The following is a 15,869-nucleotide window of genomic DNA, read 5'->3' as shown; positions in this document are numbered from 1 at the left end:
GGGGCATTGCTAGGGTCTTAAAAGATCCAGAGCACAGGCCCATAACACAAATTTGCATATACACACACACACACACACACAAGTCTAAGCGCACGTCTAATATGTGTGTGTGTGCGTGCGTGTGTGTGGTGCATGCATACAGTGTGCTTGCGTGTGTGTACAGATTACATATATACATACATCAGAAGTGTGCACTGACCCCCCACCCCACTTCAACTCAGAGCCCAATTCAGCATTTTGGAAAACATCCCACTTCTGCTCGGGCCAATTTGTAGTCGGACCACTTCAGCTCAGCACCAAACCTGAGTCAATGTTTGGAAAAATGAATCTTTATGCTTCCTGTTGACTTGTTGTTGTTTAGTCGTTAAGTCGTGTCCGACTCTTCGTGACCCCATGGACCATAGCACGCCAGGCCTTCCTGTCCTCCACTCTCTCCCGGAGTGTGCTCAAGGTCATATTCATTGCATCGGTGATGCTATCTAGCCATCTCATCCTCTGCCGTCCCCTTCTCCTTTTGCCTTCAGTCTTTCCCAGCATCAGGGTCTTTTCCAGAGAGTTTTCTCTTCGCATTAGGTGGCCAAAATATTGGAGCTTCAGCTTCAGTATCTGTCCTTCCAATGAGCAGTCAGGGTTGATTTCCTTTAGGATGGACTGACTGGACCTCCTTGCAGTCCAGGGGACTCGTAAGAGTCTTCTCCAGCACCACAGTTCGAAAGCATCAATTCTTCGGCGCTCAGCCTTCCTTATAGTCCAGCTCTCACAGCCATACATTACTACTGGGAAAACCATAGCTTTGATTATGCGGACCTTTGTCGGCAAGGTGATGTCTCTGCTTCTCGCTATGCTGTCTAGGTTTGCCATAGCTTTCCTCCCAAGGAGCAAGCGTCTTTTAATTTCATGGCTGCGGTCACCGTCTGCGGTGATCTTGGAGCCCAAGAAAGTAAAATCTGTCACTGCTTCCATTTCTTCCCCTTCTATATGCCAGGAAGTGATGGGGCCAGATGCCATGATCTTCGTTTTTTTAATGTTGAGTTTCAAACCAGCTTTTGCACTTTCCTCTTTCACCCTCATTGAGAGGCTCTTTAGATCCTCTTCGCTTTCTGCCATTAGGGTGGTATCGTCTGCGTATCTGAGGTTGTTGATGATTCTCCTGGCAATCTTAATTCCGACCTGTGATTCATCCAATCCGGCGTTTCTCATGATGTACTCTGCATATAAGTTAAATAAGCAGGGTGACAATATGCAGCCTTGTCATACGCCTTTCCCAATTTTGAACCAATCGGTTGTTCCATGTCCGATTCTTAGTGTTGCTTCTTGACCCTCGTACAGATTTCTCAGGAGACAGGTAAGGTGGTCTGGTACTCCCATCACTTTAAGAATTTGCCACAGTTTGTTGTGATCCACACAATCAAAGGCTTTAGCGTAGTCAATGAAGCAGAAATAGACGTTTTTCTGGAATTCTCTTGCTTTCTCCATGATCCAGCGAAAGTTGGTGATGTGATCTCTAGTTCCTCTGCCTCTTCGGAACCCAGCTTGTACTTCCGGTAGTTCTCGGTTCACATACTACTGAAGCCTAGCTTGTAGGATTTTGAGTATAACCTTGCTGGCTTGTGAAATGAGCACAATTGTATGGTAGTTTGAACACTCTTTGGCATTGCCCTTGTTTGGAATTGGAATGTAAACTGACCTTTTCCAGTCTTGTAGCCATTGTTGAGTGTTCCAAATTTGTTGGCATATTGAGTGCAGCACTTTAACAGCATCATCTTTTAGGATTTTAAACAGCTCAGCTGGAATACTGTCATCTCTGCTAGCTTTGTTGTTACTAATGCTTCCTAAGGTCCACTTGACTTCACTCTCTAGGATGTCTGGCTCAAGTTCAGTAACCGCACTATCACGGCTATCAGGGACATTCAGATCTTTCCTGCGTAGTTCTGCTGTGTATTCTTTCCACCTCTTCTTAAGCTCATCTGCTTCTGTTAGGTCCCTGCCTTCTTTGTCCTTTATCATGCCCATCTTTGCACAAAACGTTCCCTTGAGATCTCCAATTTTCTTGAAGAGATCTCTAGTCTTTCCCATTCTGTTGTTTTCCTCGATTTCTTTGCATTGTTCATTTAAGAAGGCCTTCTTGTCTCTCCTTGCTATTCTCTGGAACTCTGCATTCAGTTGGATATATCTTCCCCCTTCTCCCTTGCTTTTTGCTTCCCTTCTTTCCTCAGCTACTTGTAAAGCCTCATCAGGCTTTGATCATACAAGACAGCCACTTTGCTTTCTTGCATTTCTTTTTCTTTGGGATGGATTGAGTTGCTGCCTCCTGAACAATGTTACGGACCTCCGTCCATAGTTCCTCAGGCACTCTATCAGGTCTAATCCCTGAAATCTATTCCTCACCTCCACTGTATATCCATAAGGGATATGATTGAGGTCATACCTGACTGATTTAGTGGTTTTCCCTACGTTCTTCAATTTAAGCCAAAATTTTGCAATAAGAAGCTCATGATCTGAGCCACAGTCAGCTCCAGGTCTTGTTTTGACTGACTGTATAGAGCTTCTCCATCTTTGGCTGCAAAGGACATAATCAATCTGATTTCGATATTGACCATCTGGTGATGTCCATGTGTAGAGTTGCCTCTTGTGATGTTGGAAAAAAGTGTTTGCTATGATCAGTGTGTTCTCTTGGCAAAACTCTATTAGCCTTTGTCCTGATTCATTTTGTACACCAAGGACATGCCTGCCTGTTATCCCGGTGATTTCTTGACTTCCTACTTTAGCATTCCAATTCCCTATGATGAAGAGGACATCTTTTTTTGGTGTTAGTTCTAGAAGGTGTTGTAGGTCTTCATAGAACCGATCAACCTCAGCTTCTTCGGCTTCAGTGGTTGGGGCATAGACTTGCATTACTGTGATGTTGACTGGTTTGCCTTGGATTCGTACTGAGATCATTCTATCGTTTTTGAGATTGTACCCCAGTACTGCTTTTCCCACCCTTTTGTTGACTATGAGTGCTACTCCATTTCTTCTAAGGGATTCTTGCCCACAATAGTAGATATGATGGTCACCTGAATTAAATTTGCCCATGCTTGTCCATTTTAGTTCGCTGGTTCCCAAGATGTTGATGTTCAATCTTGCCATCTCATGTTTGACCACCTCCAGCTTACCTTGATTCATTGATCTGACATTCCAGGTTCCTAAACAATATTGTTCTTTACAGCATCGGATTTTCTTTTCACCACCAGACACATCCACAGCTGAGTGTCCTTTTAGCTTTGGCCCAGCCGCTTCACTCTTTCTGGCGCTACTTGGAAATACTCTCTGCCCTTCCCCAGTAATTAGGAAAAAAAACTAACTTTTTTCTCTTCATCAGAACTGGATAATTTCAGGCATAGTAGCCCCGAGAAGGGGATTACACCTGCCCAATGTCAGAAAAATAGGTGCAGGGTTTATATTTTGATTTTCTTTTAAAGGGAACTGCCAATAACGTTTTAACTCCTTGGAAGAATTGGATAAAAATTTCAGGATTCATTGCCCCATCAGAGGAGATGTTTACCAGCAGGGGAACATGGGAACATGGGTGGGAAGGTGCTATTGCACTCATGTCCTGCTTGTGGGTTTCCAGTGGGCATCTGGTTGGCCACTGTGTGAACAGAATGCTGGCCTAGAAGCACCTTGGTGTGATGCAGAACTGCTGTTCTTATGTTCTTAAGTAGAGATTGCATCTGAGCATGTGCAGAATGTTCTTCTTTCACCACTGTGCACTTGCATTCTCCCCCTACCAATTCTATCCCCCTCCATGCAACCATCCTTCCTCATCCTACCATCCTCCAGCAACTTTTCATAAAAACAGATGTCTTGTTTCATGCAACTCCTCTCTATGCACAAGCTTTCATTGTATCATCCTCCCCATAACTTCATTTGTGCCAAGACTTCACCAGGATTTAGCCAATGAGTCTGTTTTCAAAACTAGGGCTCAGTTATGGAGAAACTCTGAGCATACACTAAGTGCCTTTCCCTCACCACTGAAGCTAGAGTTAATGCAACCCCCCCCCCCCAAACGACAAAACATGCATAGGACTGAGCTGAAAGGGTAGTCAATTCATTAGAAAGAATTGGGTAGGCACTGTATTAAGCCTGCAGTACCATGCTCACAACTCAGGACTTATTTCTGAGTAAACATGCAGAACATCAAGGTGCAAACCTCCCTGCAAAAGTAACTTGTGCTGGAATCCTATGCACACTTTCCTGAGGGTAAGCCTCATTAAACATAATGGGGCTTCGCAGTAGGCATACATAGGATTGCATAAATTAGCAATATTTATCTACCCTCCACTTAAAAAACAAACCCAAAACTCCTATTTTTATTAAAGCTTTCTGTTCAGAGGAACACAGGAAGCTGCCTTGTACTGAGTCAGACCCTGGGACCATCTAGCACAGTATTGTTGACACTGACTGGCAGCAGCGGCTCTCCAGGGTTTCAGGCAGGATTCTTTCCTAGTCCTACCTGGAGATGCTGGGGATTGAACCTGGGACCTCTGCATGCCAAGCATGTGCTCCACCACTGAGCTACAGCCCTTCCTATTGCTGGATAATGGCAACTGACAAACAAAACAGCCCCAGTTTTGTTTCTCTGCAACCATGTGAACCCACTTTTCTCAAAGGCTTGAGTGAGGAGAAGGAGAAAAACCAACCCTCTTGTCTGTTTGTATAAAGTCAAATACAGTTCAGAACTTCTCTTGCCCACTGAAGAGAATTCTCTTTAAGAATTCCCCAAGATATGCTCTGGGTAGAATAAAGAAGAGAAAGAAAGAACAGGATAGGGGAGGGAAGAAGAAAAGACGAATGGTGACTGGAAATGTGTGCGGGGGTAGGGGGTAGAGAGAATTTCCTAAGCCAAGTGGCTCCTTTCAGAGAGGTAGTACTTCAGAGGAATTTAGGAGGCTGTGGAGGGTTTGTAAGGATTGCACATACTTAAATGAACTTTATGAAGTGAGGTGGCTGAGGGCTTTTTCTAGCTTTTTTAAAACTGTAGACCCTATTTAAAAGCCCCAGCAGTTTCTTGATCATGATGCCACATAGTCCTAACCCTTCCTTTGGGATAATTTGAGTCCTACAGCTATTTAGGAGAAATTAAAGTGGAGGGGGGGAAAGAAGTTTGTGGAGGCTGATTGGATCCTTTTCTGTACTGAAGCTACTAAACTTCTGCAGAAGCCAAAGTTCGAGGCAGTAAAATCTGATGCTGTATGTAATACCAGTATTTCACATGGAGCTCTTTCTTCCCTTCTTTCTCTCTCTTCAAAATTTCATTGTAGGCAAGCTCACAACAGCAGACATGTAAGAGCAGAAAAGAAAAGCAGGGGGAGAGAAGTTTTTTGCACCTCAGAAAAACCCTACACCAGAGATTAGGGATAGTGACCTCCTAACCGTCACCTTAAACACCTTCTGATTAGGATCTCTAATCCCCTGGGTGACTTGACAGTTTTTACTTTTTGTTTTAGACTTTGAGAAAAGGAAACTTTACGCATGGCTAGCGCAAAAGCCGCTGGACCTAACTGTCTGAAATTTGGCAGGCTCAGTCATCTCTGTAGGGGCTTCCAGGTCCCCAAATTCCATGCACATATGTGGAAGCACACAAAAAAATATAGCTCTTTGCTTTGACACATTTTCTTGAAAATAGCGAACTTTACCTGTGACTAGCACAAAAGTCACTGAACATAAGCGCCTGAAATTTGGCAGGTTCCATCAGCTCCATAGGGGCTGCCAGATTTACAAATTCCATACACTTATGTAGGGATGTCAGAGAATTCTGCCATGGACTCCAGTAAGTCCCCTGGAATCTGTGGCAGAATGGCCTCCCCCCCCCCCCGCCACCCCGTGGAATTCTCCCAGGACGGAGTGTACCTGGCGGCGGCTCCGGCAGCGGCGGATTCGGTGAGTCCGGCTGGTCTCTCGGCCACTGCAAGGCTGCTGCAGCTGCAAATGGCGGCCGTCATAGCGGCCGCCATTTACGTGGCTGCCTTTCTTCATGATAGGCTACATAAATACTTACGTAGCCTATCACGACAAAGAGCAGGGGGGCAAATGGTGGCCGCTACGCCATTTGCGCCCCTGCTTTTTGCGTGGCTGCCTTTTGTTGTGATAGGCTACGTAAATACTTACGTAGCCTATGACGGCTTGGCAGCCATGCAAATGGTGGCCGGCATAGTGGCCGCCATATGTGGCCACAGCAGCCCGGCAGCGGCTGGAATTCCAGCAGCAGCTGGCCCCGGCTGGCAGCTCTGCGGAGTTGCCGCGGAGTGGAGCCGGCCATGGAGGATTCCAGGGGGAGGGACAGAGTGCCTCCCCCCCACTGCGGATGCTCCGGAACGGAGCCAGGCAAGTGTTTCATACATCCCTACACTTTTGTGAAAGAACAAAGAAATTATAGCTCTTTGCTTTGACACATTTTCTTGGAAAAAGCAAATTTTACCTGTGGCTAGCACAAAAGCCACTATGCCTAACTGTCTGAAATTTGGCAGGCTCAGTCATCTCTATGGGGGCTGGCAGGTCCCCAAATTCCATGCATGTAGGTGGAAGCACAAAAAAAATATAGCCCTTTGCTTTGACAGATTTTCTTGAAAATAGCAAATTTTACCTGTGACTAGCACAAAACCACTGGGCCTAACTGCCTGAAATTTGGCAGATTGAATCAGTTCCATGGGGGCTACCAAGCCTCCAAAATCCATGTATTTATCATACAAACTAAAAAAGATATGGCCGTTTTTGTTTTCCAATGAAAGTCAATGGGAAAATGTAAAAAAAAAAGGGCAATTAGGACAGCTCAAAAGATCCAGGGCACAGCTCAAAAAAAGATCCGGGGCCCATACCCACGTGGGCCCTTCTCTAACAACACCCCTGGCCAGGCAAATCAGAATTCAAGCCCTCACTCAGCCATGATGTTCATTGGGTAACTGAGGACAGTCACTCTCTCACTCTCTTACTCTAACCTATACCATAGTTTTGTTGTGCAGATAAAAATTGGGTAATCCAAGGGAAGCCCCTTAACTTCCTCATTAAAAGAATGGTGATTAACAAAATGAAATCAACAACAACTATACATTCAGCTATACAAAGACTCAGTACTATGAGGAGGCTTTTCATAATTCTGTCAAAGAAGCCTTCCTTTATTTGAATGTTCAGCTGTTCAGTTTCAAAGTACACAGATCGAGATATTTATTCTGTAACACTCTGCATCACAAATGATTTTTGCTAATTTGTCCTTCCCCCTGCAGCCTGTGAAAGCTGCTCTGGAGGGTATGGGGACCCTCCCGAACAGTGGAATTGCCTCCCTCACCCCTCACCCTGCATCTTGGTTCTTCTGTTCACAGAAGAGCAAGGTTGGATCCAACCCCATTGTTCTACATTACGTTTTGGTTGGTGGGGATAGATATTTGTTATATTTGCATAGTGTGGAGAAAATAGAGAGAGAGGAACCCTTTCTCCCTTTTCCATAATACTAAAATTGATGGTCACCCAATGAAACTGATTCAACACAGGAGAAAATATTATTTTTCCACACAACACATAATCTATGGAATTCTCTGTCACAAGATGGGATCGGGCAAATTCACGAAGGACAGATGTATCAAAAACTATTAGCCATGATAGCTACCTCCAGCTGGGGATGACGTAGGGTGGAAACAGGGAAGGGCTATTCTTATCACGCCCTGCTTGTGAACTTCCTGATTGGCTACTGTATGAAACAGGGTGCTGGTCTAGAGACCTTTGGTCTTCTCCTGTAGGGCTCTTTTTACCCTGCCCTTTCTCCCAAAAGTTCATGGCAGAATATGTAAAACTCTCTGGTGTCAGCTCAAAGCCCCCCACCTGCTCAGCTTTAGAGCTGGTGATGAAACCTTCAGATCACCCTCTTGCTCCCCATACCCAAATAAACGAACACAAAAATGCAGATTAAATGGGATGTACAGTAAGGGCCAGAAATATTGGAACTAGGATAACTGTTTTGGCAGTTGGCCTCTGTACACCACCACAGTGAAGTTGAAAGGAAACACACCCAGATGGGAGCCAAGTCAGGACTTTCAGCTGTAATTCAAGGGGTTTGACAAAAGTGGGGCACTAACCATTCAGGAAGTACAGCCAGTGGCATACACACACACCCATCGTTGGTGGCTCATAAGTAATGGAACAAACCAACATCATTTCAAACTTAAGGATCGCCTTTAATACCTGGATGAAAGTCCTTTGCAGTCAAGGACTGCCTGAAGTCTGGAACCCATGGACATGACCGAATGCTGAGTTTCCTCCCTCAAGATGCTTTGCCAGGCCTTTACTGCAGCTGCTTTCAGCTGCTGCTTGTTTGTGGGTCTTTCTGCCTTCAGTCTTGTCTTCAGTAAGTGAAAAGCATGCTCTATTGCGCTGAGATCAGGTGACTGACTTGGCCATTGAGGAACATCCCACTGCTTTGCCTTGAGAAGCTCTTGGGTAGCTTTTGCTGTATGTTTTGGGTCATTATCCATCTGCAGTATGAAGCGGCATCCTATCAGTTTGGCAGCATTCGGCTGAATCTGAGTAGAAAGTATAGCCCTATACACTTCAGAACTCATCCTGCTGCTTTGATCAGCAGTCAGGTCATCAATAAACACCAGTGACCTGGTTCCATTGGCAGCCATACATGCCCATGCCATAACCCTGCCTCCACCATGTTTGACAGATGATGTGGTAAGCGTTGGATCATGAGCTGTTCCTTTCCTTCTCCATACTTTCCTCTTCCCATCTGGTTTCATCAGTCCAAAGAATCCTATTCCAGAACTGGGCAGGCTTTTTTAGGTGTTTGCTGGCAAAGGCCTTTCGGTTCTTGAGTGTTACCAGTGGTTTGCACCTTGTTGTGAAGCCTCTGTATTTACATTCATAAAGCCATCTCTTGACTGTAGATGTTGACAATGACATGCCTACCTCCTCAATAGTGTTCTTGACCTGGCTAGATGTTGTGAAAGGGTTCCTCTTCACCATGAGCAGAATTCTGCGGTCATCCCCTTTAGTTGTCTTCCGTGGTCTTCCAGGCCTTTTGCTGTTGCTGAGCTTGCCATTAATTCCTTCTTTTTCAGGATGTTCCAAACTGCTGTATTGGCTACTCCCAATGTTTTTGCTATCTCTCTGATGGGTTTATTTTGTTTCCTCAGCCTAATGATGGCCTCCTTCGCTCGCATGGACACCTCTTTGGACCTCATGTTGGGAGTTCCAGTGAACAGCTACCAAATGCAAATGTACCACTCAGAACCACCTCCAGGCCTTTCATCTGCTTGATTGGTCATGGGGTACCCAGGAAACAGGACACACCTGGCCATGCAGCTGCTTGTCAGCCATTCGTTCCATTACTTATGAGCCCCTAACGATGGGTGTGTGTGCATGTCACTGGCTGTACTTCCTGAATGGTTAGTGCTCCACTTTTGTCACACCCCTTGCATTACAGCTGAAAGTCCTGACTTGGCTCCCATCTGGGTGTGTTTCCTTTCAACTGCAATGCGGTGGTGTACAGAGGCCAACTGCCAAAACAGTTATCCTTGTTCCAATATTTCTGGCCCTGACTGTATTTGAGAAATTATCCCCTCAATCCATACACTCACATTTTCAGCCATAAACATGCATTTCTACTCCCTTTCCAACACACACACCTAAACATACATACTTGGAAGGATATCCTATTGATTTAATGGAATTACATAATACACTGAGGAGAACATAAGGCTGCAATCCTAACAACACATACTTGAAAGTTATGTCATTGAAATCAGTGGCACCTACTGCCAAGTAAATCCTGATAGGATGGAGGCATTGTGGGTTCCCAGGTCCAGGAAACTGGACTCATTGGAAGGTGGTCCAGGGGGTTGGACTTGATGGTCTTATACACTCCTTCCAACCCTACTATTCTATGATTCTCTGAAGTTGGGGTACCATCTGTTCTGAAGCAGGTATGCAGCTTGGGGGTGCTCCTGGATCCAACAGAGTCACTTGAGGCCTGTGGGGTCTTGGGGGCTCAGAGCACCTTTTGCGAGATTCAGCTGGCTCATCAGCTGCAGCGTTCCTGGACAGGGATAGCCTGGCTACAGTGATGCTGGCGCTATCCAGTTCCCTTCTGCAACTTCGACTCCCTCCTGCCATTCAACTTCTAACATATTATCCCTCCGACCTATCATTCCCCTTCCCACATAACTAAAATGATAATCACTGCCATTTTACCCACTACACAAACTTTGTAGTTTTACCCATCACTATTATGTCCAGAACAATCTGACAACATCAAATATTTTGTTCATGTGTACCATACCAGGTAGTAGATCAGATTATGCAGCATAGACTAGAAAATAATATCGGCACTCTCTCCCCTGACCCATTTGAAAAAAAAGAAAGAAACGTAGATATTAAAATATTATATAATGGATTTATATAATATTGCGATGCAATCAATTGTTGGCATATTATGTGTTAATAAACATCTCAACAGAAAGAACTGCACAGCCAGGGAAGCTCTGAGCTTTCCCCTTCTCTGCCAGGGGGAGGGCCACAGATCAGTAGCAGAGCACATGTGTGTAGATCAGAGCTGGGCAACTTGTGGCTCTCCAGATATTTTGGCCTACAACTCCCATTGGCCCTAGGCAGCATGGCCAAAGGTTGGGGATGATGGGAGTTGTAGGCCAAAATATCTGGAGGGGCCCAAGTTGCCCACCCCTAGTGTAGATGAATGTATAGTTGTTATTATGCTTCCTTCCCAGCTTGGTACTCTGGATCGCTGCTGCAAAATAGATAACACTGTGATAAGTGGACCATACAGCTGATATGCAGATAAGCGCACCCACAAATGTGCATTATCATAGTGGGTTTAAAAAAAAAAAAAGTATGCTGTTAAATAACATGCTATCAAATAGCCAAGGTTACTGAGATACATCTCAATGCATGCTGGAAACAATTTCCATGCAGAGAGGGAAAGACCAAAACTGCCCTTCAAAGCAAACTTGCCATGAAACCTACAGCACAATTCTATGCATGTCTACTCAGAAATAAGCCTCACTGAGTTTAATGGGAATTACTCCCAGGTTAGTGTGTATAGGACTGCAACCTTAATCTCTGAAAAATGTACTTAGGGCTCAGCATTAACCACATCTGCATAACAGATTACACAAACTTTATAAGAGAAACCATCTAAAATCTTATTTTCTGTTACTGGTTTGTCATTTGATTTGAATCCACAGCCAAGGAATAGCATAGGACAAGGACAGCCACAGGATATGTTGTTTTTTGGGAACCGACCTCCCCCCACTTCCATGCCGCAGAACAGCCCCGTCCTCTGCGCTTGCAAGAGGAGCATGGAGTGGTGAAAAAGGGGTGTGGCTGGGGATGTTCCAGGATGGGAAGAGCGTAACTGCCTGAATGACACATCTTATGTGTCGTACAGCAGCCTCCTTCCCTGCCCTGTGCTCCTGCAGCTAGACAGCCGCAATCAGTTGTCTAGCTGAAAAAGCAGGGCAGGAGAAGCGCGGAGGGAACGATCCCCTCCATGCTTCTCTTGCCCTGCTTTGGATAGGCAGTCACCTCTGAGTTTGGAGGCGGCCACCTATCTAGATAGGATTGCTCCCTAAATTACTGTTTAAAAATCTTAAAATAATAACAGTGATAATAATTCAAAGTAATAAATACTCACCTTCAATGTTCTGTGGGCCTACTAGATTCATCGCTTGGTGTGCTGGATATTCAACTCTGGGTCTAGCAATGCCCAGTTGCTCCATTACCCCATGTAGAAGTCTCTGGATATCAGCTTCAGAAACTCTATCTGGGCTCCTAGGACTGTGACTAAATGCCAGCGCTAATCTAAAGGCCAGCAGAAGTAACACGCTGCTGCAAAGCAAGGCTGAAGTCATGGTGTCGTCAGTCTGTATTCTGCAACCTGTGCCAATATAATAAAGAAATAAAGTAATGAGGTATGAAATACCACATGCTCCACCCACCCTTTTTTTTCAAGGGAACTGGTCAGCTTCTATGGGCAAATTAATAAACTAATTTCTCAAAGGCAAGGCTGGGATTGTGAGAGAAAATGTGTGGCTTATGCATATGGCGTTCAATGGGTCTTAGTCCCAGATAAATGGGTGGAGGATTAGGGTACTACGACTTCCATGTAGGAGATTCCATGTAGGAAAAATAATGAATTTCCATGTAGGAAATTCATTATTTTTGAGAAAAAGAACAAACAGTCAAGTTGTTCCATTAGGATTCCATATTGGTATGCTCAAATAAAGCCTTTATTAGGACTAATGAAAAATCATAAAGTAGCGTGCAAGCTTTTGAGTTTACCTAATCTCTTCTTTAATCTTTATGTTAAGCAAAAGAGAAAAAGAAAAAAAAAGTGTGGAGCTGAATAACAACACAATGCATATTTACTCAGAAGTAAGCCCAACTGCATTCAATGGGGCTTACTCTCAGGTAAGTGTGCATAAGATTGCAGCCTTAAAAAAAAGTTCCTGGCCATGAAGCAGCCTTTAAATTAATTATTCTCCATAATGTTGATTAACTATGATTTTTAGATAGAATTTTAAGTGTGGCAATAGCCTCACAAATTCTTCATAACCTTCAAGACAACCATTTGAACGAAAGATGATAGATCCCTTTGAGAACAGTGGCTGACAGATGAAGGCCCAGCTCCAGATTTCAGGGGGTCCTCCTAGGCATGCAGCCCTTGGTGGGTCCCCCAGCACCTGCTGCCACATGACCCTCCCACCATCCATGTTACTGCTAGAGCAGCCAGCCTCCTCCTCATGCTTGGGAGCAAGTGGGCTTCCCTCATGGTGGCACTAATGGGCTGGGAGCCAACCAGCCATTGGGCTCTCAACCCATCAGAGTGCTGCCGCTGCTGCCAGTAAGCCCGATCAAGGGCGAGTGTGAGGGAGAGGGACAGCTGCCTGCCTCCCCCTTGTGTGCTTGCAGATGCATGAGGGTGAGACTGGAGGCTGCAACACTGCCAGTATCCAAGAGGTGGTGGGCACTGGGGGGCAAATAAGGCATTAGCTCCAGTGGGCCCTAACAGGGTGTGGGGCCCTGGCAAATGCCCCAGTATGCCAAGGCAGATTCATCCAAAATGCATTTTGGATAAACAAAAATATATGAGATTTGTTGGGAAAGTCCAGGCCTAAGAGACCTCAAAAGGAGCAGGATATGTGCCAAATGCACTTTCCTTCATACTTAAAAAAAAAATTATTACAATTGTAGAACACATTTTTAAAGAATATTCTGCTTCTTGTTTCATTATTTGATATAACATATATATACAGAAATTCAAAAATTCAGATTCCCAATAATATAGAAAAGCATCCACAGACATCTGGAGAGCCAAAAGTTGCCCACCCCCACCATAGGAGGATCCAATCTGCACAGTGGGATTGCAAGGCAAACAATCCTGCAAGCCTCAAAAGTCAGGTTCAACCATGGGCTTACATGAATCACAAGACAAGGGGATACTAGTGATAATAATCTTGTGGGAAAGAAATAGCCAAATAAAAAAGGTTGACTTAGGGCACAATCCCATGCAGGTTTAGACAGAGAAAATGCCTACAATTACCAGCATTCCCCAGCCAGCTATGCTGGCTGGGGGCATGCCGGGAATTGTAGGCCTTTTTTTCTGTCTAAACCTGCATAGGATCGTCTAAACTCCTTAGAAATTTAAATTTAGCTCCGAACACTTTATGATGAACTCTGCACTCTAGCTGTTGCATTGCACCGGTTCTCTCTTTCCATCTACCAGGATTTCAAATTGGGTCCCTAATCCACTTTAAGGAGGTTTAAATCCAACTTCAGTGCCTTTTCAATCATACGACGACATTCTGCAATGCTGTGGATTTGATTTGGAAGGCCTTGAAAAGAGAACGTTTGCAATATAACTGCATGTGTTGTTTATTTCATTCAAGAGAATGGACCCTGTCATGTCTAACATATATAACAAATATTCACATCACTCCTCCCCTCTCTCTCATTACTCTGGAGCACAAAATCTCTGTTTATTCCCATCAGAGAGGATTCTCCAAATGGTTGAAGAGATTAAGCAAACAATCCAACAAATCACCAGTTCCCATTACTCCTAATATTAACAGAATGTGAACATCCCATTTCCCTTTCATATTTCCCCAGCAAATCCTATAGATGTTTGTTTATTCGGTTCAATTAGTCTTCCAGCACACTCCTATACATGTCTACTCACAAATAAGTACCACTGAGTTCAATGCAGTTTATCCCACGTAAGGGAGCCTTATACTCCCAAGTAAGTGTGCTCAAAATCCAAGCCGAAATTTAATTTTCTCCCAGTGCATACTGGGAAGATCCGCCATACTAAACACAGCATATGCAGCATTATGATTATTCCAAAGCAAAATGAGGGCAACACGTTAAAACGAATGGCAGAGAATGGCCAACTAAAGTATTCTCCGACATTCGTTTTAGTATGTCCCCAAAACGGGTTTGTAGGCGTCAAAAATTAAAATATAATCTTATTCCCTCCCAGTTAAGGGGTTTCAGTACGAGCTTCTTCTCTTCCCATTTCCCCTCAAGATAGCAAAAATAATACACGAACAGCAACAACCCCAGCACAAAAGCGGTAGGAGATAGCCAAAAAGAAAGGCGGTCGTGGGGGTGGTCCTTGCCCCTGTATCCGGCTCCTCCCTGCTTTAGAGATGGGGCTCGACGAGAAAGCCCCACAGAACTCCCCTGTGCCGTCTCTACGCCTGCAACCGGCTCTATCCTCTCTCTCTCTCTCTATATATATATATATAACCGAGGTATTTGCAATTATAGCGAAAACAAAGAATAGAAGGGGAAAAGCAACCGTCCATATTCTATTAAATATGTCGGCCTTTTATCGTAAAAAAAAAGAAAAGAAAAAAGCCGAGGCACATGATTATTATTAATAATGATAACAACGAGGATGATTTGTATTAGGTCTGCTCGTGCCAGCCCTGGAGCCCTCTCCATCGTCACAGCGCTACTGCTGTTCCGTCTTGGCTTCCCACCCTGTGGCCTCCGCTGCACTCCACCGCCCGCCCGGTGCCCCGACGCAGGTCTCCCCAGGAAGAACCGTCCCCGCTCTCCAGAGCACCCCCTCGCCCCGCCCCGGCGCCTCGCTTTCTTGGCTTTCGGTCCCCGCTCAGCCTTGCCGGCGGGTCTGAGTCGGATTCCCCTTCTCCGAGCCGCCGCACTCACCGCCGAGAGCGAAGCCGACGGCCGCGCGCTCTCCTCCGTGTGGCGCAGGGCAGCGCCGCGGCTCCGAGCGTCGCTTGCTTGGCGGGGCTGGCGGAGGCTGCCCGTGTGCACAGTCAGCGCGATGAGTCGATCACGCGCTGGGGGAGCAGCTCCTCAGCCGCCTCCCTCCTCTTCCCGTGGCAGGTGCGTGGACGGACGCCAGGCGTCCCGGAGGCAGACGCGAGCCCCGGCAGATGGGCTTTTCGCTCCCATTGCGCACGCTGGGCCGGAGATAAGAGAAGAACCCGAGGCGCTGGGCCCCGAGTCGGGGCGCGTCGCTAGTGTGTGCGTGTGCTAATCTTCCTTCAGCGGATTCCCGACTGATCGTTTGAACAGAGATGCATTCCAATTTCTGGAGGGCCTCAGGTTTAGAGGAAGAGCAGGAAACAGTGTGAGAGAACTGATTTACACGTGTATGGAGAGTGGGCCACGGTGTGTGTATGTGGTCTACTGAGACCCCCCCCTCCTTTCCAGTCACGTATAAATCAGTTCTCTCACATTGTCGTCTTGCTGTTCCTCTAAAGCAGGGGTGGGGTGGGGTGGAAACGGTCCTCTAGATGTTGGAGCCTTATCTCCCATCAACCCCAACCAATATGCCCAGTGATGAG

The 15,869-nt window shown here is 45.6% G+C and overlaps 1 protein-coding gene across 2 annotated transcripts in view; it reads right to left on the bottom strand.

Moving 5' to 3' along the window:
* The window catches only part of SCG5 (secretogranin V), a 45,865-nt gene extending 30,574 nt beyond the window's left edge, over positions 1-15,291 (bottom strand). For both annotated transcript variants that reach the window (XM_084844755.1, XM_084844765.1), the window contains exons 1-2: positions 15,223-15,291; positions 11,684-11,926 (exon numbers count right to left, since the gene is read on the bottom strand). In XM_084844755.1, the coding sequence (XP_084700881.1) occupies positions 11,684-11,900 (217 nt within the window). In that variant the 5' untranslated portion in view covers positions 11,901-11,926; positions 15,223-15,291. The remainder of the gene's footprint in view (positions 1-11,683; positions 11,927-15,222) is intronic.
* Between the last annotated feature and the right edge of the window lie 578 nt (positions 15,292-15,869).

The sequence above is a fragment of the Heloderma suspectum genome, chromosome 1 (assembly GCF_057233095.1).
Source record: "Heloderma suspectum isolate Gila_16-S chromosome 1, 16-S_ref, whole genome shotgun sequence".
In the NCBI taxonomy this organism is placed as follows: domain Eukaryota; kingdom Metazoa; phylum Chordata; class Lepidosauria; order Squamata; family Helodermatidae; genus Heloderma; species Heloderma suspectum.
This window is presented reverse-complemented; position numbering and strand designations above follow the sequence as displayed.